The sequence below is a fragment of the Corythoichthys intestinalis genome, chromosome 10, assembly GCF_030265065.1.
Source record: "Corythoichthys intestinalis isolate RoL2023-P3 chromosome 10, ASM3026506v1, whole genome shotgun sequence".
In the NCBI taxonomy this organism is placed as follows: Eukaryota; Metazoa; Chordata; class Actinopteri; order Syngnathiformes; family Syngnathidae; genus Corythoichthys; species Corythoichthys intestinalis.
This window is the reverse complement of record NC_080404.1, coordinates 54,568,704-54,590,663: the sequence shown is the minus strand read 5'-3', so window position 1 is coordinate 54,590,663 and position 21,960 is coordinate 54,568,704. Positions and strand designations below refer to the sequence as shown.

Below are 21,960 nucleotides of genomic sequence, written 5' to 3'. Positions count from 1 at the left end.
ACTCACATGAAATGAAATTAAAAGTAAAATTCACACAATTCAAAAAGCTTTGGAAGAATAGAATACTCAAATACTGAGTAAATGCTTCATTATTTTGACTCCAGTAAAGTCTTATCACATGACCTGGCTATAAAGCATGTGGAAAAAGACAAGGAATGATTCAGATGACAAATTTCAAGCCGTGCCAACATGACCGCTAGCTGATGGCAATCTTAACACCAGGTGGAATGGGAATTATTTTTAGAGGACTCCTATCTTGTGACGCAAAGTAAGGATACATTTTGGTGTTACCGGACAAGTCTGGCCATTCAGAAGGCTTCTTAGTGTTCCACAATTCGGTGTTTGTAAGAGGTTCAGAGAAGGACAATGAGCGTTCATTCATGTCCACTGCAACTCGGATCCTCTGCACTTTGACAGGCGGATTCCATTCTCCGATATCGCAATCGGGCTTTTCATATTCTCCATCCTCAAATAGAATGTACCAACCAATCATTAGATTTGGCAAACAAGGGTCCCCCCACATAATCCCCACACTCCAGGCATTGTTGTCTCCCACCTCAACGTCCCACACGTGTCTTCCCGGGTCCAAAGCAACACCTTGCACACACGCATACTTCTCCCTCACTGGATTCTCTGGACGCTCCTGCTGTACGTCTTCCCAACTCAGACTGGTCAGATCTTCAGACAGACTGATTCTTGGATTGGCCGTGTTGGGGTCCAGAATGACGGGACTGTAGGCGAGCGTCTCCTTCATTCGCTCCCACACCTTGAATTTGAGGTTGCCCACGTGTTTGGCTTCGTCCAGCAGACCCCTTGGGAGCAGCTGCGGCTTTTCAGGCAGCTCCTTGATTTTGCTCATCGCAGTCTTGAACTTCTTCATGAAAGAATCATTACCAGATGCCAGCTGCTCCTCAGTGCTTCTGATGACATCCGAGAGAGCGGCCTTTTGTTCTCCGAGAGACGCTATTTTCTCCTTCATCGTTTGACTCTTCTCCTTCTCTTCCTCCCTGACAGCAGCCAGCCTGGCCTCCTCTTCGACATCGAGGTAGCGACGGAGCTCCTCAAAATCCTTCTTAATCTTGCGTTCTACATTCTCCCTCTGGACTTTGATGTACTCTGCCTGTTCGTTGCAGTTCTCTTGACAGTCGTTGTAATCTTGGAGTCTTTCCTTGGCCTTCTGCATGCCTTTCTGAAGTTTCTCATGATGACCTTTCACAACTTCTTTGAGGGGCCGGAACGTGTGACCAATGTGGATTTCTGCATCTCTGCAGACAAGGCACGCAAGCTCCTGGTGGTCCAGACAGAAGAGTTGAAGTTTCTCCTCATGCAAGGTGCAGATGTCTTCTGACTTGACTGAGGCTCGTGAAAGGTTCTCACACATATTCCTCAGTGCCAAGTTCAAAGGCGGATCCATGGAACTAAACTCTGTCCTACAAAGTGGACACGATCGTTCTCCTTTGTCCTTCCACTGCTGCAGACACACACGGCAGAAGCTGTGACTGCACAGAAGAATGACAGGATCTTTGAAGATGTCCAGACAGGTGGGACATTTAATATGGTCCTCCAGATGTTCAGCCATTGTTTTGGAGAAGACGCAGTCTGTCTCAACGCACAAGTTCGGAATGTCGAGCTGCAGTTGTTCTGCAAAACAAAAAGCATTCTTACATACAATTTGAAAGGATTCTTTCATGTGCTCCCTCTAGATTCAAAAGTGCACTTCCTGCTCACTGAAGCTGGTCTCCAATTGGTAAAGAGCAACTTATATGACTTCGAAGTGAAATATTACAGAAGCGTTACTCTGAGATGACGAGCTCTAACCTTATGCTGGTGTCACACTCAAGTAGAGATCACAAATGCGGTTTCATCTGACATTGAATGGATGCTTATGTTTTCAGAATGTCCAAAAGTCAACTCTGCTTTGCGATTTGCGATTCTTGGGGATTTTGGACACTTGGACTTTTGATCAAACCTTTTTGATATGCAGATTTTATGAGAAGTGAGATAAATACTAGATAACAGAATGATTTGTGATCAAAACTTTCATGGATTTATTCAGTTATGGGTAAGGAGAAATTTGTACTTAATAAGTGTAGCATGACTTCAAGTCAATTGAATAATTCACTAATACATGACCAACAATCTGCAAATCATCGATTTCCCACTCCAGAAAAAAGGTCCTTCTGAGTTGCGGGCAAGGTTTCGGAGCTCGCCTTAGAGGAAACATCACTACTCTTGAGTATGAGTCACACTCGTAGAAAAAAAATCAGTTGCAGTGGACAATACGTTTCGAGGAAAATTGACTTCACGCTTTCTACCATTAGTCGCCAAGGAGCTCAAACGAAGTGAATAGTTGCCAATACTGACCGCGTTGACAGTTACGATTAAGAGTGGTGCTGCTAGTTCCACGATAAGTAGTCCTTAGCTTAACGAGCTACTACACACAATAGCAGCATTTTAACTCAACTATGACCACTTGGTCAGCAACTTTAGGAGCATGTAGAAAGCCTTTCACTTACCGTTTAGGCTAATACTCCGCTTGCCGAAGGTCCTGTTGGTGACTTCAACATATGACGACTCAAGCTGCAGAAAATTCATTCAAGTACTGCACAAGTCAAAACGTGTTTGATGAAACTGGTCTGACCTCTTTTGAAGCGTGTCGAGTCATGAAGGGACTTTTCGGCAAAGTGTGTGCTGATGCTCGCTTCATTTAGACATCAAAAATTCCAGGACGGTAGCTTATAAAAGTTAGAAAAGATAACGAATTTGGCAAAAACCTACGGTTCTCCAAAAGTTTGCAAAAAACTTGCCCATTCATTTCTAATGGGATGCCATTGACAGCCAAGTACATCCAAATTTCCCTTTCATTTTCAATAGCAGGAAAACAGGTTTTTGTGATTTTTTAGCCCTTACCATGACAGCCAACTGGCACCCAAGTAAGTTAATGCCATTGACAGCCAAGTACGTCCAAATTTCCTGTTCATTTTCAATGGCAGAAAAACCTTTGTGGTTGTGATTTTTGACTAATAACTTACCATTACAGCCCATTGACATTCAATTGGCAACTAAGTAAGTCGATGCCATTGGCAGCAATACGACCAAACGTGTCCCCAAATCCAGTGTTGTCAATAACACGTTACTGTAATCTGATTACTTTCTTTCAGTAACGAGCAATCCAACGCGTTCATTTTCCAAGCCAGTAATCTGACTAAAGTTAGTCTCCTCAGTGCCTGTGCGTTACTATTTTGTTGTTGCCTCATACTGTATGTAGAATGAAGAATACTGTAGTCATGCACGAAGAGCATTTGAATAGAAAATACTGCTATTGAGTTTGGGAGTGACATCACACCTCACGTTTTCTCATTGGAAAAAAAACGGGTCACGTGTATTACCATGCTGTATGCGCGCCGTCTGCCACATAGCCTGGCTACCTATCAGGATGGTAACAGTAAAGCAGCCGGAGAGATACAACAAACGGCTGCATTTGCTCACTGGAGATACAGCCATTACATCACATATCCGTCCAGTAAAGATGACAAAAATATCTCCGTGCGTTGCAACTCTGCGCTGGCTCAGAAAGACTGTCGACCGCTATATACTCGACATCCAATTCAATAAGGAAGCACTTGGAATTACAGCAGAACGTGTCGCGAAAAAAACTCGAAACAAAGCCGACAGGTAACGAGACAGCCAGCACAAATTTTTGTGTTTTATATATTTTCACTGCTATTGTAAATTCTCACTGAAGACATCAAAACTATGAAAAGTGAAATAACTGAAAACAGGTTTTGTGTTCTACATTCTTCAAAGTATCCACCTTTGAGGTGTCTCCAAACCTTTGGCCAATACTGTATATATATGTATATATACTGTATATACAGTGGGGAGAACAAGTATTTGATACTGGGAAAACCCATTGGCAGTGTATCAAATACTTGTTCTCCCCTCTGTATATATATATACATATATATATTAGGGTTGTCAAACGATTAAACTTTTTAATCGAGTTAGTTATAGCTTAAAAATTAATCCTAATTAATCACAATAAATCGCAATTCAAACCTTCTATAAAATATGGCATATTTTTCTGTAAATTATTGTTGGGATGAAAAGATGAGACACAAGATGGATATATACATTCAACATACGGTACATATGTACTGTATTTGTTTATTATAACAATAAATTAACAAGATGGCATTACCATTATTAACATTCTGTTAAAGCGATCCATGGATAGAAAAACCTGTAGTTCTTAAAAGATACAGTAAATGTTAGGACAAGTTATAGAAATTTTATATTAAAACCCCTCTTAATGTTTTCGTTTTAATAAAATTTTCAATCAAAAAATAAACTAGTAGCCCACCATTGTTGATGCCAATAATTTCTTACACAATGCTCATGGGTGCTGAAGCCTATAAAATCAGTTGCACCCAAGCGCCAGCAGAGGGCGACAAAACTCCGAAAAACACAACAAGTATACATTTCACTGTGTTGTCATTTTAATGTTTGAGTGGAGCAAATATTTTAACGTGATTAATTACCAAAAATGTATTACCGCCTGTTAACACGATAATTTTGACAGCCCTAATACATACATATATATATATATATGTATATATATGTGTGTATATACTGTATATATATATATATATATATATTATATATATACACACACACACATCTTGATACTGTTTGAGTTCAATCAACTGTTCAAGTTGTTGTTGGTAGCATTTGAAAGCTTTTGTTTAAAGAAATTCTAAATATCCATCTTGCCTCCTCTGGTGTAGTTTTGGCTTAGCAAAGCAAAGGATAGTCTCAAGGTGCTAGTCACATGATCTGTTCGAAAAATGATTTTGACCCATTATGAAAACTGTACGTTGTAGGATTTTTGTTCATTTCATTAATTTCTGTTGTTTTATTGCTTTACAACTTTTATAGACATTTTAATGGCTAGGTCTTTATTTCAAAGGGGAAGTTCAGACTTTTTTTACATTAGGCTTAATCTTGGAGTTAGCGGGGATTTAATTAGTCGTTGGACTTTATTTAAACACATTTTGTGCAGTTTGTCAGTTATTTGTTAGTTTTAAGGCTCCGGAATGGCTAAGCTAGGGCGAGTCAATGGTGGTTGAAATCAACTCTATCGACTAATTAAACCCCCGCTAACTCAAAGATTTTAGCCTAATGTGAAAAACTCAATTACACGTGATGAAATTTTTCTGTTATATTTATGTTGAGGCAGCAAAAGGAGAAAAATTCGTAAAAACTAACTGATAAGTTACTTTTAAAGTCACTTAGTTACTTTGATAATAAAGTAATCAGTGAAGTCACTAAATTACTTTGAGGTGTAATCAGTAATCAGTAATTAAATTACTTTTTTAAGTAATCCGTGACAACACTGGCCAAATCAACACAAAGTGACCTGATATCAACAGGACGCATCCCCCAAAAAACAGGAAGTGACATCATTTGTATCTACCACAGTAAAGCCCCATTGTCATTTCTCCAGAAATTGCAGTTACTAGTGTTTATACATTATTAGATGGGTCTTTGAAAGGCCAAGGCCCATATACTAAAATTCCTTTTGTTTTTCTTAATAGCGTTTCTTCGGCGCGCCACACAACCCAAAGTGTTTGACCGACTGTCACCGTTCGAATATCAAATTAGCCGGAATTTTTGCATGACGCAGATAATTTTTTGAACGACGCCCCAAAATTTTCCGTGCACTTTTTATTTTTTTCAAAAAGCTACTTGTTACATCATTTTTTGACAAAATCACATAATTTACACATAAAAAATTCCAGGACGGTAAGGGGCATAAAAGTTTTATAAAAACCTACAGTCCCCCCAAAATGTGCCCAAAACTTGCCCATTCATTTCTAATGGATTGCCATTGACACCCATGTACTTCCAAATTTTCCAATCATTTCCAGTGGCAGGAAAACATGTGGTTGTGATTTTGGACCGCTTATTACAGCCCATTGACATTCAGCTGGGGCCCATGTAAATCAATGCTATTGACAGCTATGTACGTCCAAATTTACCACTCAGTTTCAATGGTAGAAAGACTTGTGCGGTTGTGATTTTGGACCAATAACTTACAATTACAGCCCATTGACATTCAACTGGGTCCCATGTAAGTAGATGCCATTGACAGCCATGCAACAGGACGTGTCCCCGAAATGTGCCCAAATCAACAGGAAATTACCGGTTATCTACAGTAATTGCCCTCGAAATGTCCCCACAACAGGAAGTGACCCGGCAGGACGAGTTCCTCAAATGTCCCTAAATCAACAATAAGTGACCTTATATAAACAGCAAGTGTCCCCTAAATCAACAAGAAGTGACCTAATAGATCTGTATATACCACGGCAAAGCCCCATCGTAACTGTCAAGCCGAAATGACGTGGCGGACTCGGCTGCGGAGTTCAGACAAAAACTTTATTCTCAAAAACAAAGGTTCTTCTGCCTTCATGGCTTTCACGTTGCGGTGATGGAGTAGCGACGGCGTAGACCCTACGTCGTCAACGAGCATTCAAAGTTCTGCGTCAAGGGAACGCGTTGGTCTGTAATTCACCGCCAAGCCACTAGAGGGGTGTTGTGTTGTGTTTGTGTGGTTTTGGGGGACTCTTGTCAAATTCCTTGGGTTTTCATTCCAGGTCACTTCCTGTTGAGTTTGAGTCGCTGCCTATTCATTCCGAGGTCACTTCCTGTTGATTTTGGGTTACAGAACATGTCACATCCTTTAATTTTGGGGTATTTTCAGTTCACTTCCTGTTGATTTATGGTCATTTTCCCCTCACTCGAACAAATCCCTGCGAGAATGTCAAGTTGGTCCTGACCTGGTTGATGGGACTTCTTGGAGGGGGAAGATTTGGGGCCCAATTCACAAACACACACACACAAAGAAAAAAGGTCTTTTAAAATAACTCTGGAGGATCTTGAGCTTCAATGAGGGCTTTAATCCAACCAGAGAAAAGGAGGAATTTTATTTCTGCTCAACATTCAAAACTTTCTGAATTGGCGGTGGCGAGAGGTGGGGTGGTTGGGGCTGAGCTGGGCTTAGCTTCTGGCTAAGTTACATGTATGTAAATTGAGTAGTGGTTTACCCTATGTAATAATTAGACTTTTTTCTTGTAGTACCAGTGCAACTATAATCTCAGAGTCCTTCCCCCCCCCCCCTTCTCCTTTATTTGGCCCTAATCCTCCATTGTACTCAACACTGTTATGTGACTAAAAAAACAACAAAAAAACGACTGGGGCGGAATTGGTGGTCGAGACTCCGGCGTCGTAAAGTGGAAATCATGAAGTCTGGTACGTTGTAACCCGGGGACTACCTGTACTTTACTCAAGTAAGAGTAGCGTTACTTCAACATATAATGACTCAAGTAGCAGAAAATTCACTCAAGTACTATGCAAGTCAAAAAGTATTTGGTGAAAACAATACTCAAGTAAGTGTTTATAATCATTTATTTTGAAAATGATGTCATCAGTAGATCGAGTAAGAGTAGCATTACTTTAAAAAAAGATTAGTCAATCCAAAAAAGTATTTGTTGAAACGAATACTCAAGTACTCGGTCACCTGTGTTTGATTTATTTTTATAACTGAAATGAGAAGCCAACCATTGTACTCGAGTAAGAGCAGCGTTAATTCCAAATACAATCACTCAAGTATTTATCTCTCCAAAAGTAGTCCAAGTAAATCAATGGTATCAAGAGAGAAGCCAAAAGTTTAACTCGAGTACCAGTAGTCTTACTTCCAAATGTTACTCGCATTAAAGTAAAAGTCGTATGCTCACAAGTACAAGTCAAAAAGTATTGGGTGAAAATAAATACTTAAGTACCGAGCAAGTGTTGACTATCATTTATTTTGAAAATGATGTCATCAGTCGAGTAGCCCAAAATGGTACTCGAGTAATAGTGACGATTAAATAAGATTACTCAAGTCAAAGTCGTCAATCCAAATTATTTGTTGAAAAGAATTCTCAAGTATTTAGTTATTTGTCTCAGATATATTTTTCCAACTGTAACGAGAAGCCAAAAATTGTACTCGAGAAAGCATGAGTGAGCATTACTTTCAAATAAAAACACTCAAAGTACTTTTAAAATAAAAGATGATTGTCGTACAAGTATTAAAGTAGTACAAGTAAATCAATTTTAACAAGAGTGGCCAAAAGTTGTAATCAAGAGTAGAATTACGCCCAAAAAAATATAACTCACATGAAACTGAAAGCTGACTTCACACAAGTCAAAAAGTATTGGAAGAAAAAACAACAACTGAGTAAGTGCTGAATTATTTTTTATTTGCTTTGCTCCAGTAAAGTCTTATCACATGACCTGGCCAATAAGTGAGAGTCAAATCATGTGGAAAAAGAAAAGGAATGATTTCGATGACATTAGAGGCAAAAGAATCAAGCCGTGTCAACATGACCGCTAACGGATGGCAGTCGTAACACCAGGTGGAATGAGGATTATTTTTCGAGGAATTTACATTTTGTGGAAATGTAAGGATACATTTTGGTGTTACCTGACAAGTCTGGCCAATTGGAAGACTTCTTAGTGTTCCACAATTCGGTGCTTGTCAGTGTTTCAGAGAAGGACAATGACCTCTCATTCATGTCCACTTCAACTCGGATCCTCTGCACTTTGACCGGCGGATTCCATTCTCCATATTTGCCACCGGGCTTTTTGTATTTACCATCACAAAATCCAATAAACCAACCAGACATTTCATCTGGCAAACAAGGGTCTCCATCAAGGATCCCCACTGACCAGTTATTGTTGTCTCCCACCTCAACGTCCCACACGTGTCTCGAGTCCAAAGCACCAACCAGCACACACAAAGACGTCTGGAACCTCTGTGGATTCTTTGGAAGCTCCTGCTGTACGTCTACCCATCTAAGACTGGTCAGATCTTCAGACAGACCGATTCTTGGATTGGCCGTGTTGGGGTCCAGAATGACGGGACTGTAGGCGAGTGTCTCCTTCATCTGGTCCCACACCTTAAATTTGAGGTTGCCCACGTGTTTGGCTTCGTCCAGCAGACCTCCTGGCAGCAGCTGCGGCTTTTCAGGCAGCTCCTGGATTCTACTCATCGCAGTCTTGAATTTCATCATGAAAGAAACATTACCAGACGCCAGCTGCTCCTCAGTGCTCCTGATGACATCTGAGAGAACGGTCATTTGTTGGCCAAGAACCACAATCTTCTCCTTCATCATCTTACTCTTCTTTTGCTCTTCCTCCCTGACCGCAGCCAACCGAGCCTCCTCCTCGACATCGAGGAAACGACGGAGCTCCTCAAAATCCTTTTTAATCATACATTCAACATCCTCCCTCTGGACTTTGATGTACTCTGCCTGTTCAATGCAGTTCTCTTGACAGTCGTTGTAATCTTGGAGTCTTTCCCTGGCCTTCTGCAGGCCTTTCTGGAGTTCCTCATGATGAGCTTTCACAACTTCTTTGAGGGGCCGGAACGTATGACCAATGTGGATTTCGGCATCTCTGCAAACGAGACACACAAGCTCCTGGTGGTCCAAACAGAAGAGTTGAAATTTCTCCTCATGCAAGCTGCAGATGTCTTCGGACTTGACTGAGGCTCGTGAAAGGTTCTCACACAAATTCTTCAATGCCAAGTTTACAGGGGGATCCAGCGATCTAAACTCTGTCCTACAAATTGGACACGATCTTTCTCCTTTGTCCTTCCAATGCTGCAGACAGGCACGGCAGAAGCTGTGACTGCATGGAAGAATGACAGGATCTTTGAAGATGTCCAGACAGGTGGGACATTGAAGATGGTCCACCAGATGGTCAGCCATTGTTTTAGAGAAGACAGCAATTGGCTCAGCGCACAAGTGTGGAATGTCAAGCTGCAGTTCTGTAAAACAAAAAGCATTCTTACATACAATTCAAAAGGATTCTTTCTTGTCCTCCCTCTAGGTCCAAAAGTGCACTTCCTGCTTACTGAAGCTGGGTTCGAATTTGTAAAGAGCAGCTTTTATGACTTTGAAGGGAAATGTTCCAGGAGAGTTACCCTGAGGTTACTAGCTGTATCGTTAAGCTCGTGTCTCACTGAAGTAAAGATCGCAATTGTTGTTTCGTCTGGCATTGAAGGGATGCTTTTGTTTTCAAAATATCCAAAAGTAAACTCTGCTATTTGCCATTATTGGGGATTTTGGACACTTGGACTTGTGATCAAACCTTTCTTGCTGATTTTATGAGAAGTGAGATAGTTACGAGAGGAGCCAAAATGACACGTGGATTACTGATCAAAACCTTTCATGGACTTTTTCCATTTAGGGGCAAAGACAAATTTGTACTCAAGTAAGAGTAGCATGACTTCAAAATAATATGTCTCAAGTCAAAGTCGTTGTCCAAATAATTCACTCATGGCTGCTTACAAAGTGGGGATATTTTTTCAGCATAATTTCATCTAAATGAGCCATTACTATTATCTAATGAGATAAGACATGACAAATAATCTGCAAATCATCGATTTCCCGCTCCGGAAAAAAGGTCCTTCCGAGTTTTATGGCCTGGTTTCGGAGCTCGCCTTAGAGGAAACATCACTACTTTGAAGTGTGAGTCAAACTCGTTACAAAAAAAAAAAAAAAAAAAAAGTCGCACTGTACGATATTTTTAGAGGAAATTTGACTTTAAAGAGCATACGACAGGAGGAAAAAAAAGTCTTAAATGGCATTATTATGTGAATTGGAATCATATTTTGAGACGATTCGACTATATACAACAATTTAGCAAAGCGCAGATGACGAGAAATTAGTCTTTTAATCTGCCGGTTAGCCACGCCTACCATTATAGGGCTTTAGCGTCCCCAACAGGTGGATGACGTCAGCAGTAGACTGGGCTCATCGGTTTTACTATTCAGCCCATTGTGGGAATTATTCAGGACGAATAGAGCCGCAAAATGTCATTGTTTCAGTCTCTCTATTCCAATATTTTTACAGGATATTCTTTTTATCCAAGTATTTTTCCCCAATAGCTATATAAATGGCTTGAGAAGGACCAGTCAGCCCGTCGAGGGGGAACTATTCACAACGAGGAAAACGCGACTAAGAGAGCTGCAAAATGTCATTGTTTCTGTCTCTTTACTTCAATATTTTTACAGGATATTCTTTTTATCCAAGTATTTCCCCCCAATTGCTAAATAAATGGCATGGTCATGGCAAATAACAGTCTTGTGCTAAATGGAATATGAAATAATAAAAATGCATTTATTCAGGACGACATGGCAAAATTACTCCATAATGGTCAAAACTGTCGACTTCACCTTTACTGTCGCACCTCCCGAACGATATTTTATGACACCTAAATCAGACATATGTCATTTCCCTTCCCTGGCTTCGGAGAATGCAAACAAACCAAAAGGCGTGACAGCTAGCCGACATGCTAACCCGAAACGAGTGATGTTTCAAAGTCTTCGAAGCGGAAAATCACACAACTATCCTGGATTATTTGACATGACGACTGGGTTGTCGATTGTCATCGCGGATTGGCAAACCGCCCGGCGGAGAGCAATTTACAGTTCGTTCCCCGGTGGAGGGTGGCTGCAGTTGTTGTGCAGCTAACGTGCTGCTAATGTGCACGAGGAGAGCTTTTTACATGCCTATCAATGATCAAACGTAAGTAGTCCTTTATTTAAAGAAAGTTTGTAGTGTTTACTTTGTAATCGCTGTATTCTTATTTGACATAATACAAAACAAGATGTTTACTCACTTCCTCGTAAGTCCAATGGTCCTTCAGTAAATATCCACAGTGAATGGGAACCTTTTGAAATTCCAAAAAGGCACATACGCCTCTCCCTCATCCAGAATGATTTTTCTGCAGCCGTTTGGCTGGCGTGATGCGAAAAATAAACGTATTAATCCGCAAAATCAGCTGAATCCTTCGTCCTCATACACAACAGTGCGGTGTATAGTGAGGAGGACGTCTTCTACTGTACACGTCACAGTGCCCTCCTCCTCAATGCAAGACCGAAGCCGGAAGTCACTCATTTTCATGGCGCGGGATTCAAAAAACTAAATAAATATAGCGATCGCTTCTACACACGTCCAAGCGGTCCATATCATTCAGGAGCATGAAATACCGCGTGTATTATGAAATAAACATACTTTTTCGTGTCACATGCACTTTAAGCTTTCTGCCATTAGTCGCCAAGTAGCTCAAACAAAGTGAATAGTTGCCAAAACTCCCGGCCTTGACAGTCACGATCAGGGGTGAAAGTGGGCCAGAACGGTCAGGAACGCAGTTCCGGTATAAGATTCAGGGCCAGAATGCTGTAGGGGTACACGGTGCTTTGATTCCGAAAATATGACGGCAACTGTCAAAACGCTATGTAAAAAAAATATATACAAAGTTGCCACACATGCATTTCATCTCCTCGAAGAAAACAATCTACCAACATCAGATTAGTTTAACATCTGATTAGTTCAAATGTGCATGTTTTCTGCAACAGCAAAAAAAAAAAAAAAAAGGATTAAAATCTTTAAGAGCAAGGAAAGAGTTGAGGAGGCTTATTTATCATATTTAGTTTTACTTGCTCAGGTTCAGAACAAGATGTTAACCCGGGAACTACAGTACCTGTACTTTACTCAAGTAAGAGTAGCGTTACTTCAACATATCAAGTTGCAGAAAATTCACTCAAGTACCGTGCAAGTCAAAAAGTATTTGGTAAAAGGAATACTCAAGTAATTAGTAAGTTTTACAATTATTTATTTTGAAAATGCCATCAGTGGAGTAGCCCAAAGTGGTGTGCAAGTAAGAATAGCATTGCTTTAAAACAAGATTACTCACTCACAATTCAGTGTCAATCAAAAAAAAACAAAACAATTATTTGTTGAAAAGAATACTCAAGTACTCAGTCACCTGCATTTGATATATTTTTAAAACTGAAATGAGAACCCAAACATTGTAGTCAAGTAAGAGCAGCGTTACTTCCAAATAAAATCACTCAAGTAAAAGTACTTATCCATCCACAAATAGTCGTACAAATACTGTAAATCGATATTATCAACAGAGAAGCCATAAGATGTACTCAAGTAAGAGTAGTGTTACTTTCAAGTATTACTCACATCAATGTAAAATTAGTAAGGACACAAGTACAAGTCAAAAAGTATCGGGTGGAAAAAAAATACTCAAGTACTGAGCAAGTGTTGATTTTTATTTTGAAAATAATGTCATCAGTAGAGTATGCCAAAATCGTACTCGAGTTAGAGTAGCATTACGATTAAATAAGATTACTCAAGTACAGTGGGGCAAATAAGTATTTAGTCAACCACTAATTGTGCAAGTTCCCCCACTTGAAAATATTAGAGAAGCCTGTAATTGTCAACATGGGTAAACCTCAACCATGAGAGACAGAATGTGGAAAACAAACCCAGAAAATCACATTGTTTGATTTTTCAAGAATTTATTTGCAAATCATGGTGGAAAATAAGTATTTGGTCAATACCAAAAGTTCATCTCAATACTTTGTTATGTACCCTTTGTTGGCAATAAGGGAGGTCAAACGTTTTCTGTAACTCTTCACAAGCTTTTCACACACTGTTGCTGGTATTTTGGCCCATTCCCCCATGCAGATCTCCTCTAGAGCAGTGATGTTTTGGGGCTGTCGTTAGGAAACACGGACTTTCAAGTCCCTCCACGTATTTTCTATGGGTTTGAGATCTGGCGACTGGCTAGGCCACTCCAGGACCTTGAAATGCTTCTTACAAAGCCACTCCTCTGTTGCCCTGGCTATGTGTATGGGATCATTGTCATGCTGAAAGACCCAGCCACGTCTCATCTTCAATGCCCTTGCTGATGGAAGGAGATTTTCACTCTCGATACATGGCCCCATTCATTCTTTCCTTTACACAGAACAGTCGTCCTGGTCCCTTTGCAGAAAAACAGCCCCAAAGCATGATGTTTCCACCCCCATGCTTCACAGTGGGTATGGTGCAATTCAGTATTAATTTTCCTCCAAACACAAGAACCTGTGTTTCTACCTAAAAGTTCTATTTTGGTTTCATCTGACCATAACACATTCTCCCAGTCCTCTTCTGGATCATCCAAATGTTCTCTAGCGAACTGCAGACGGGCCTGGACGTGTACTTTCTTCAGCAGGGGGACACGTCTGGCAGTGCAGGATTTGAGTCCATGGCAGCGCATTGTGTTACTACTAGTAGCCTTTGTTACTGTGGTCCCAGCTCTCTGTAGGTCATTCACTAGGTCCCCCCGTGTGGTTCTGGGATTTTTGCTCACCGTTCTTGTTATTATTTTGACACCACGGGGTGAGATCTTGCATGGAGCCCCAGATCGAGGGGGATTTTCAGTGGTCTTGTATGTCTTCCATTTTCTAATAATTGCTCCCACAGTTGATTTCTTTATACCAAGCGTTTTACCTATTGCAGATTGAGTCTTCCCAGCCTGGTGCAGGTCTACAATTTTGTCTCTGGTGTCCTTCCATAGCTCTTTGGTCTTGGCCATAGTGGAGTTTGGAGTGTGACTGACTGAGGTTGTGGACAGGTGTCTTTTATATCGATAAGTTAAAACAGTTGCCATTCATACAGGTAACGAGTGGAGCCTCGTTAGACCTCTATGACAGCCAGAAATCCTGCTTGTTTGTAGGTGACCAAATACTTTTTTTCTACTCTAATTTGGAAATAGGCTCTTTAAAGATCAAACAATTTAATGTTCTGTTTTTTTTTCCACATTCTGTCTCTCATGTTTGAGCTTTACTCATGTTGAAAATTACAGGCCTCTCTAATCTTTTCAAGTAGGAGAACTTGCACAATTCGTGTTTGACTAAATACTTATTTGCCCCACTGTACAAGTCAAAGTCATCAATCCAAATTGTTTGTTGAAAAGAATACTCGAGTTGCGTGTAATGTATTTTTTAAACTGTAACGAGAAGCCAAGCATTTTATTTGACTAAGAGTAGCATTATTTTCAAATGAAATCACTCAAAATACTTATAAAATCAAAAAATGATTGTAGTACAAGTATGAAGGTAGTACAAGTAAATCAATGTTAACAAGAGAGGAGCAAAAAGTAAGAGTAGCATTACTGTACTTCCAAATATTACTCGCATTAAACTAAAAGTTGTATTCACACAAGTATTGGAAGAAATGAATACTTAGTAACTGCTTCATTATTTTGACTCCAGTAAAGTCTTATCACATGACCTGGCCAATAAGTGAGGGTCAAATCATTTGGAAAAAAATATGATTTAGATGACATTAAAAAGCAAAACAACAACAAAAATCAACCTGTGCCAACATGATTGCTAACTGATGGCAGTGGTAACTCCAGGTGGAATGGGGATTATTTTTAGAGGAATTTTACTTTTTGTGTAAAAATAAGGATACATTTTACTATCAGACAAGTTTGGCCAATCGGAAGGCTTCTTAACATTCAACAATTCAGTGTTTGTAAGAGGTTCAGAGAAGGACAATGACCTTTCATTCATGTCCAGTTTGACTCGAATCCTCTGCACTTTGACAGGCGGATTCCACTCTGCATAATAATTGGCAGAGGGCTTTTTGTATATACCATCCCAAAATCCAATGAACCAACCAGTCATTTTCTCTGGCAAACAAGGGTCCCCATCCATGACCCCCACTTTCCAGGCATTGTTGTCTCCCCCCTCAACGTCCCACACGTGTCTTCCCGAGTCCAAAGCACCACCCAGCACACACAGCCACTTCTGGAATCTCTCTGGATTCTTTGGACGCTCTTGCCGTACGTATTCCCAGCTCAGACTGGTCAGATCTTCAGACAGACTGATTCTTGGATTGGCCGTGTTGGGGTCCAGAATGACGGGACTGTAGGCGAGCGTCTCCTTCATCCGCTCCCACACCTTGAATTTGAGGTTGCCCACGTGTTTGGCTTCGTCCAGCAGACCTCCTGGCAGCAGCTGTGGCTTTTCCGGCAGCTCCTGTATTCTGCTTATCGCAGTCTTGAAGTTCTTCATGAAAGAAACATTGCCAGACACCAGCTGCTCCTCAGTGCTTCTGATGACATCCGAGAGAACAGTCATTTGTTGGCCCAGAACCACAATCTTCTCCTTCATGATCTCAATCTTCTTCTGCTCTTCCTCCCTTACCGCAGCCAACCTGGCCTCCTCCTCGACGTCGAGAAAGCACCGGAGCTCCTCAAAATCCTTCTTAATCTTGCCTTCGACCTTCTCCTTCTGGACTTTGATGTACTCTACCTGTTCGTTGCAGTTCTCTCGACAGTCGTTGTAAATTTGGAGTCTTTCCTTGGCCTTCTGCAGGCCTTCCTGGAGTTCCTTTCCTTTCACAATTTCTTTGAGGGGCCGGAACGTGTGACCAACGTGGATTTCTGAGTCTCTGCAGATGATGCACACAATCTCCCGGTGGTCCAAACAGAAGAGTTTGAGTTCCTCTTGGTGCAAGCTGCAGATGTCTTCTGACTTGACTGAGGCTCGTGGCAGGTTCTCACACATATTCCTCAGTGCCAAGTTCAAAGGCGGTTCCATCGAACTAAACGCTGTCCTACAGAGTGGACACGATCGTTCTCCTTTGTCCTTCCACTGCTGCAGACACGCACGGCAGAAGCTGTGACTGCATGGAAGAATGACAGGATCTTTGAAGATGTCCAGACAGGTGGGACATTGAAGATGGTCCTCTAGACGGTCACCCATTGTTTTAGAGCGCACAAGTTTGGAATGTCGAGCTGCAGTTGTTCTGCAAAACAAAAAGCATTCTTACATACAATTCAAAAGGATTCTTTCATGTCCTCCCTCTAGGTCCAAAAGTGCACTTCCTGCTAACTGAAGCTGGGCTCCAATTTGTAAAGAGCAACTTATATGACTTTGAAGTCAAATTTATTACAGAAGAGTTACCCTGAGGTGACGAGCTCTAACCTCTATCTAAGAGCTCTATCTATCTATCTATCTATCTATCTATCTATCTATCTATCTATCTATCTATCTATCTATCTATCTATCTATCTATCTATCTATCTATCTATCTATCTATCTATCTATCTATCTATCTATCTATCTATCTATCTATCTATCTATCTATCTATCTATATTAAAAAAAGGCATGTCCGATATTTTTTTTGCCGATTCCGATACTTTGAAAATGACGTGATCGGACCCGTTCGATCGGTACGACAAATTATCTCACTTTTAAATGAATGTAAAAGATCCAAGATGTACATGAATGGAGTTAGTGACGGAATTTGCCGGATGACACTTAATGACATTTGTCATATGAATTCAGTATTTCCCATGACAGTGTCATGTCATAATTATCAAATAAAGTGTTACCTGTTAACTCAAATAAATCAACAAAAAGCCACACTGGAAAAAAGCCGCAGGATTCAAAATGAAGAAAAAAAGTAGCAGCTTATAGTCCAAAAATTATGTTGTTTGGACACCAGAACAGAGGACCTGTTTGGCGTAAACCCAATACAGCATTCCAGGAAAAGAACCTCATACCAACTGTGAAGCATGGAGGTCGAAGTGGGGATGCTTTGCTTCAGCAGGAGCTGGCCAGCACACCATCATAGAATCCACCATGAATTCTGTCGTGTATCAGAGGGTGCTTGAGGTGTTATTATAATATTATATATTTGCCCCACTGTACTTGATAGCCAGCCACTCATATGAAAGGGGTTCGCCCTCGGTGAAGCGATGTTTGAGGCTCCATTACCCGGAAGTGTGTCGCAACTCTCTTTCTACATGGCTCTAGTTGGGTTAATGTCGCTGAATAAACTGCTACTTACTTTACATAGCACTTTGTCTTTGTTAAAATCTACCATATTGAAAGCATCTTGTGTTTTAGAATCGGTTTTACAAATCAGGAAAAGGACATCCTTCATATTTTGGCTCATCTACATCAAATCATTATCAATACAATGATTTATGAGCTACCAACACTTGGTTGCAGCTCCAGGCTACATCATAGCCTGATGACTTAAATAACATCATGGCAAATTGGAATACTATTATGCTTCTCCTCAGTGTAGATTTTAGAATGTGCTTCATAAGTAAAGAAACTCTTTATCTTTTGGCTCATCTACATCACATTTTAGGGCTGTCCAGGGGTTAATTTGTGCCGGATCCTGCCGGAACAAGATCCAGCACCTCTTGATTTTGGTTTCCCTGTGTTCCGGGATTTATTTGGGAGATCCGGCACCTCTCTTGTATAGAAAATAATATTGTAAAAACGTTTTTAAAAAATGTCATTAAAAGCCCCAAATGGCGGGATCGAAGGCAGGGCCGGTCCAGCCTGTGCGCAGACTATGCAGCTGCTTAGGGCCCCTGACCACTTAGGGGCTCCCAATCTGGCATTTGTTTAATTTATTTTTATTTTTTTTTGTTTGCTACAGTTTGCTTTATTTGACTTTTGTGAGTTTTGATACTTGATTACAAGCTTACAAAAAAATAAAAGTTCTTCCTTAACTTCTTTCTTTCCTCTTTTAGAAAAAGGTTTGGCGCTATCTACTGCAAGTACTGACAATCATTTGGGGTGAGAAGTTTGAAGTATGCAGTGCAACAAAATCTGATTAATATACAAAATATGGACGTATGGGTTGGATTGCATGTAAGGGTTTCACAGTACACTGTGACGAAATGGTGGGCCAAAAATATGGGCCCCTTTGCGTTATTTTGCTTCGGGCCCCCAAATGGCCCGGGCCAGCCCTGATCGAAGGAGAGGAGTCGTTGATGGCTTTCTCCACTTTACTGTATTGTGGCAAAAATAAAACCATAAACAAAATAACCGCGGACTGCCGCCACATTCGACCGCTAACTTTTGCTTCTCGCCCGTCCCCTCCTCGCTTCCTACTACCTCACAGCTCTCCAGTCCCAGCGTCTCTTAAAGGGACCGTGCATAGTTACGGACATTACAGTATAAAATACAATAATAATATGCATAAATTCTTTTACAGAAGGACTCAGAAACGCAACAACCGGCAATGAGGGCAGCTGCAGCGATCATGCTAACGGAGGAGGCATGATAACAGCAGGAGCCTAGAGCCGCAGCAGCTAGCCAGGTTCAAGGACAGCCAGCCAAGCCGGGGCAGGAGGCTGCTACCGTGGCAGCAGCTGGTCAGGTTCAGCGCCACCCGGAGTGGAGGCCAGCTACAGCGCCAGCAGTCAGCCAGGTGGACCACCAACAGCCAAAGCAACAGGCTAGTACCCTTATGGGAAATTCGGGTTTGGGCTGCACAATTTGTAAGCCGGTGGGAAATTTGGGGAAAGAGAAGACGGGTGGGATGAAACTCGCAAAAGGATGGGCTTGTGTTATTTATTGTATTCTCAGATTTTGTTTTAATGTTATACAAGTTAGACTATATGTTACTTTAAGCCCAACCTGTGGTTATTTGGGCAATTGCTCGTGCTGGGCTGAGTATAGCTTAAACAATTGTAAATTGACTTAATATTTATACCATGGATATTATCTGAAATTGAGGCTTGCTTGCAAGTCCCACAGCATGGCAAGTGGGCGTTTGCGTGTTGGTTTTAGCACCATTTTCTACGTATGTTCCGCGACTTGTGCCCATGTCATCATCTCTGCGCTGTCATATGTATTTTGCATTCTAGCACCTTATGATTTACAAATGAAGCACTGGGGCTGTCCCAAATGACTAATTTTCTCCAGATTAGTCAGCAGACTTTTTTAAGTGATGAGTTGACTAAATCTAATATATGTATATATTTTTTAATAATCTAGCAATTAAGTTTTTATTGACACTTATTAATTCACAAAAACATTTTGGAACTCTTCAGTTCTTTATTGAAGTCCTAATAAACACGTAAATAACAATAATAAATCACAAATAAACAATGAGGTCAAATGCTGATCGCATTGACTAGTATGTAGTGAATGTAGATGTAGATGAGGAATAAATTAGGACACCCCCACATTCAGTCCCACTTAAAATGGGTAAAATCACGCACAGCTATATCACATCAGGTGCACATGATTAGAACATCATTACCCGGTGTTTTGGAGGACGCTTGCCTTATTTAAACCTCGCATTTACTTTGGTGTGCCCCTGACTGTTGAAGTGAGAGAAAACACCACGGTGAGGCCTTCAGAAAGAAGAGTCTGGTAAAGGCTTTCAAAAGATCTCGAAAGAATATAAAATATTCCACTGTCCGGAAAGTGGAGGACATTCAAAACAACTGCCAACATGCCCAGGTCTGGCCGTCCAAGCAAGTTCACCCGGAGAGCAGACCGCAAGATGCTAAAAGAAGTCTCCAAAAACTCTAAAATGTCATTACAGGAGGCTCTTCCTTCCTGTTGATGTGAAAGTGCAAGGCCTCTACAATCAGAAAGAGACTTTACAAGTTTAACCTTCATGGGAGGAAACCTTTGTTCTTCAAAAAGGACATGAAGGCCAGACTGAAGTTTGCTGGAGTGAATGTAGACAAAGACCAGGACTTCTGGAATACTGTTCTTTGCACAGATGAATCTAAAATTGAATTCCAGTAATTTTCGCACTATCAGACGCACCTGTCTATATGTCGCCACCCACCAAATTTGACACAAAATTGGCATTTGTTCATAGGTAAGTCACACTGGACTATAAGCTGCAGATATCTGAACATTTCTTGATAAAGTGAATATTTAATGGGGTGTCCTACTTTTTTCACATGACTGTATATCTTTATTTTTAAAAGGAAAAAAACAAAGTTAACGTTTACATAACACGTTTTCTCCTCCCTTATTTGGCCCTAATCCTCCGTCGTACGCAACACCGTTACGTGACTTAGGGAAAAAAAAAACGACTGGAGCCGAAATAGCGGTCGACACTCCGCCGTCGTAAAGTCGAAATCACGTAAGTCGGGTACGTGGTAACCCGGGGACTACCTGTACTTTACTCAAGTAAGAGTAGAGTTACGCCGACATATGATGACTCAAGTAGCAGAAAATTCACTCGAGTAGTCAAAGTCAAGTCAAAAAGTATTTGGTGAAAAGAATACTCAAATAATTAGTAAGTGTTTATAATCATTTACTTTGAAAATGTCATCAGCAGAGCGAATAAGATTAGCATGACTTTAAAACAAGATTACTCAATCACAAGTCAGAGTAGTCAATCCCCCCCCAAAAAATGTATTTGTTGAAAAGAATACTCACATATTCGGTCACCTGCGTTTGATTTATTTTCAAAACTGAAATGAGAAGCCAAACATTGTACTCATGTAATAGCAGCGTTACTTCCAAATAAAATCACTCAAGTAAAAATGCGTATCCATCCACAAATAGTAGTACAAGTAATAAAGTACAAGTACTGTAAATCAATATTATCAAGAGAGAAGCCATAAGATGTACTCAAGTAAGAGTAGTGTTACTTTCAAGTCTTACTCACATCAATGTAAAAGTAGTACGTACACAAGTACTAGTCAAAAAGTATTGGGTGAAAAAAATAATAACTGCTTTACTGACTCCAGTAAAGTCTTATGACATGACCTAGACAATAAATGAGAGTCAAATCATTTGATAAAAGAAAAGGAATGATTTACAGTGCCTTGCAAAAGTATTCGGCCCCCTTGAACCTTGCAACCTTTCGCCACATTTCAGGCTTCAAACATAAAGATATAAAATTTTAATTTTTTTGTCAAGAATCAACAACAAGTGGGGCACAATCGTGAAGTGGAACCAAATTTATTGGATAATTTAAACTTTTTTAACAAATAAAAACTGAAAAGTGGGGCGTGCAATATTATTCGGCCCCCTTGCGTTAATACTTTGTAGCGCCACCTTTTGCTCCAATTACAGCTGCAAGTCGCTTGGGGTATGTTTTTATCAGTTTTGCACATCGAGAGACTGACATTCTTGCCCATTCTTCCTTGCAAAACAGCTCGAGCTCAGTGAGGTTGGATGGAGAGTGTTTGTGAACAGCAGTCTTCAGCTCTTTCCACAGATTCTCCATTGGATTCAGGTCTGGACTTTGACTTGGCCATTCTAACACCTGGATACATTTATT

At 40.6% G+C, this 21,960-nt stretch overlaps 3 protein-coding genes across 3 annotated transcripts; all 3 read right to left on the bottom strand.

The window, feature by feature from the left end:
• Window positions 1-17: 17 nt before the first annotated feature.
• Window positions 18-1,579, bottom strand: LOC130923314 (E3 ubiquitin-protein ligase TRIM39-like). The gene has a single exon (XM_057848937.1). It carries the CDS (start codon window positions 1,577-1,579, stop codon window positions 197-199), a length of 1,383 nt encoding a protein of 460 aa, XP_057704920.1. The 3' UTR covers window positions 18-196.
• Window positions 1,580-6,388: 4,809 nt separating this feature from the next.
• LOC130922678 (E3 ubiquitin-protein ligase TRIM39-like) lies at window positions 6,389-9,812 on the bottom strand. Its single transcript, XM_057847589.1, has 2 exons — window positions 8,525-9,812; window positions 6,389-6,513 (listed from the first exon to the last, which is right to left on the bottom strand). The coding sequence occupies exons 1-2, from the start codon at window positions 9,810-9,812 to the stop codon at window positions 6,389-6,391; spliced, it is 1,413 nt and encodes a 470-aa protein (XP_057703572.1).
• Window positions 9,813-15,277: 5,465 nt separating this feature from the next.
• LOC130922676 (E3 ubiquitin-protein ligase TRIM35-like) lies at window positions 15,278-16,657 on the bottom strand. The gene has a single exon (XM_057847588.1). It carries the CDS (start codon window positions 16,655-16,657, stop codon window positions 15,278-15,280), a length of 1,380 nt encoding a protein of 459 aa, XP_057703571.1.
• Between the last annotated feature and the right edge of the window lie 5,303 nt (window positions 16,658-21,960).

Bases quoted from the DNA above. Each gene is read 5' to 3' on its own strand.
- LOC130922676 (XM_057847588.1), bottom strand. From the start codon at position 16,657: ATGGGTGACCGTCTAGAGGACCATCTTCAATGTCCCACCTGTCTGGAC.
- LOC130922678 (XM_057847589.1), bottom strand. From the start codon at position 9,812: ATGGCTGACCATCTGGTGGACCATCTTCAATGTCCCACCTGTCTGGAC. The intron at 6,514-8,524 runs GTAACACCAAAA...TTGACGACGTAG, and splicing joins CAATTGGCCAGACTTGTCAG to GGTCTACGCCGTCGCTACTC.
- LOC130923314 (XM_057848937.1), bottom strand. From the start codon at position 1,579: ATGGCTGAACATCTGGAGGACCATATTAAATGTCCCACCTGTCTGGAC.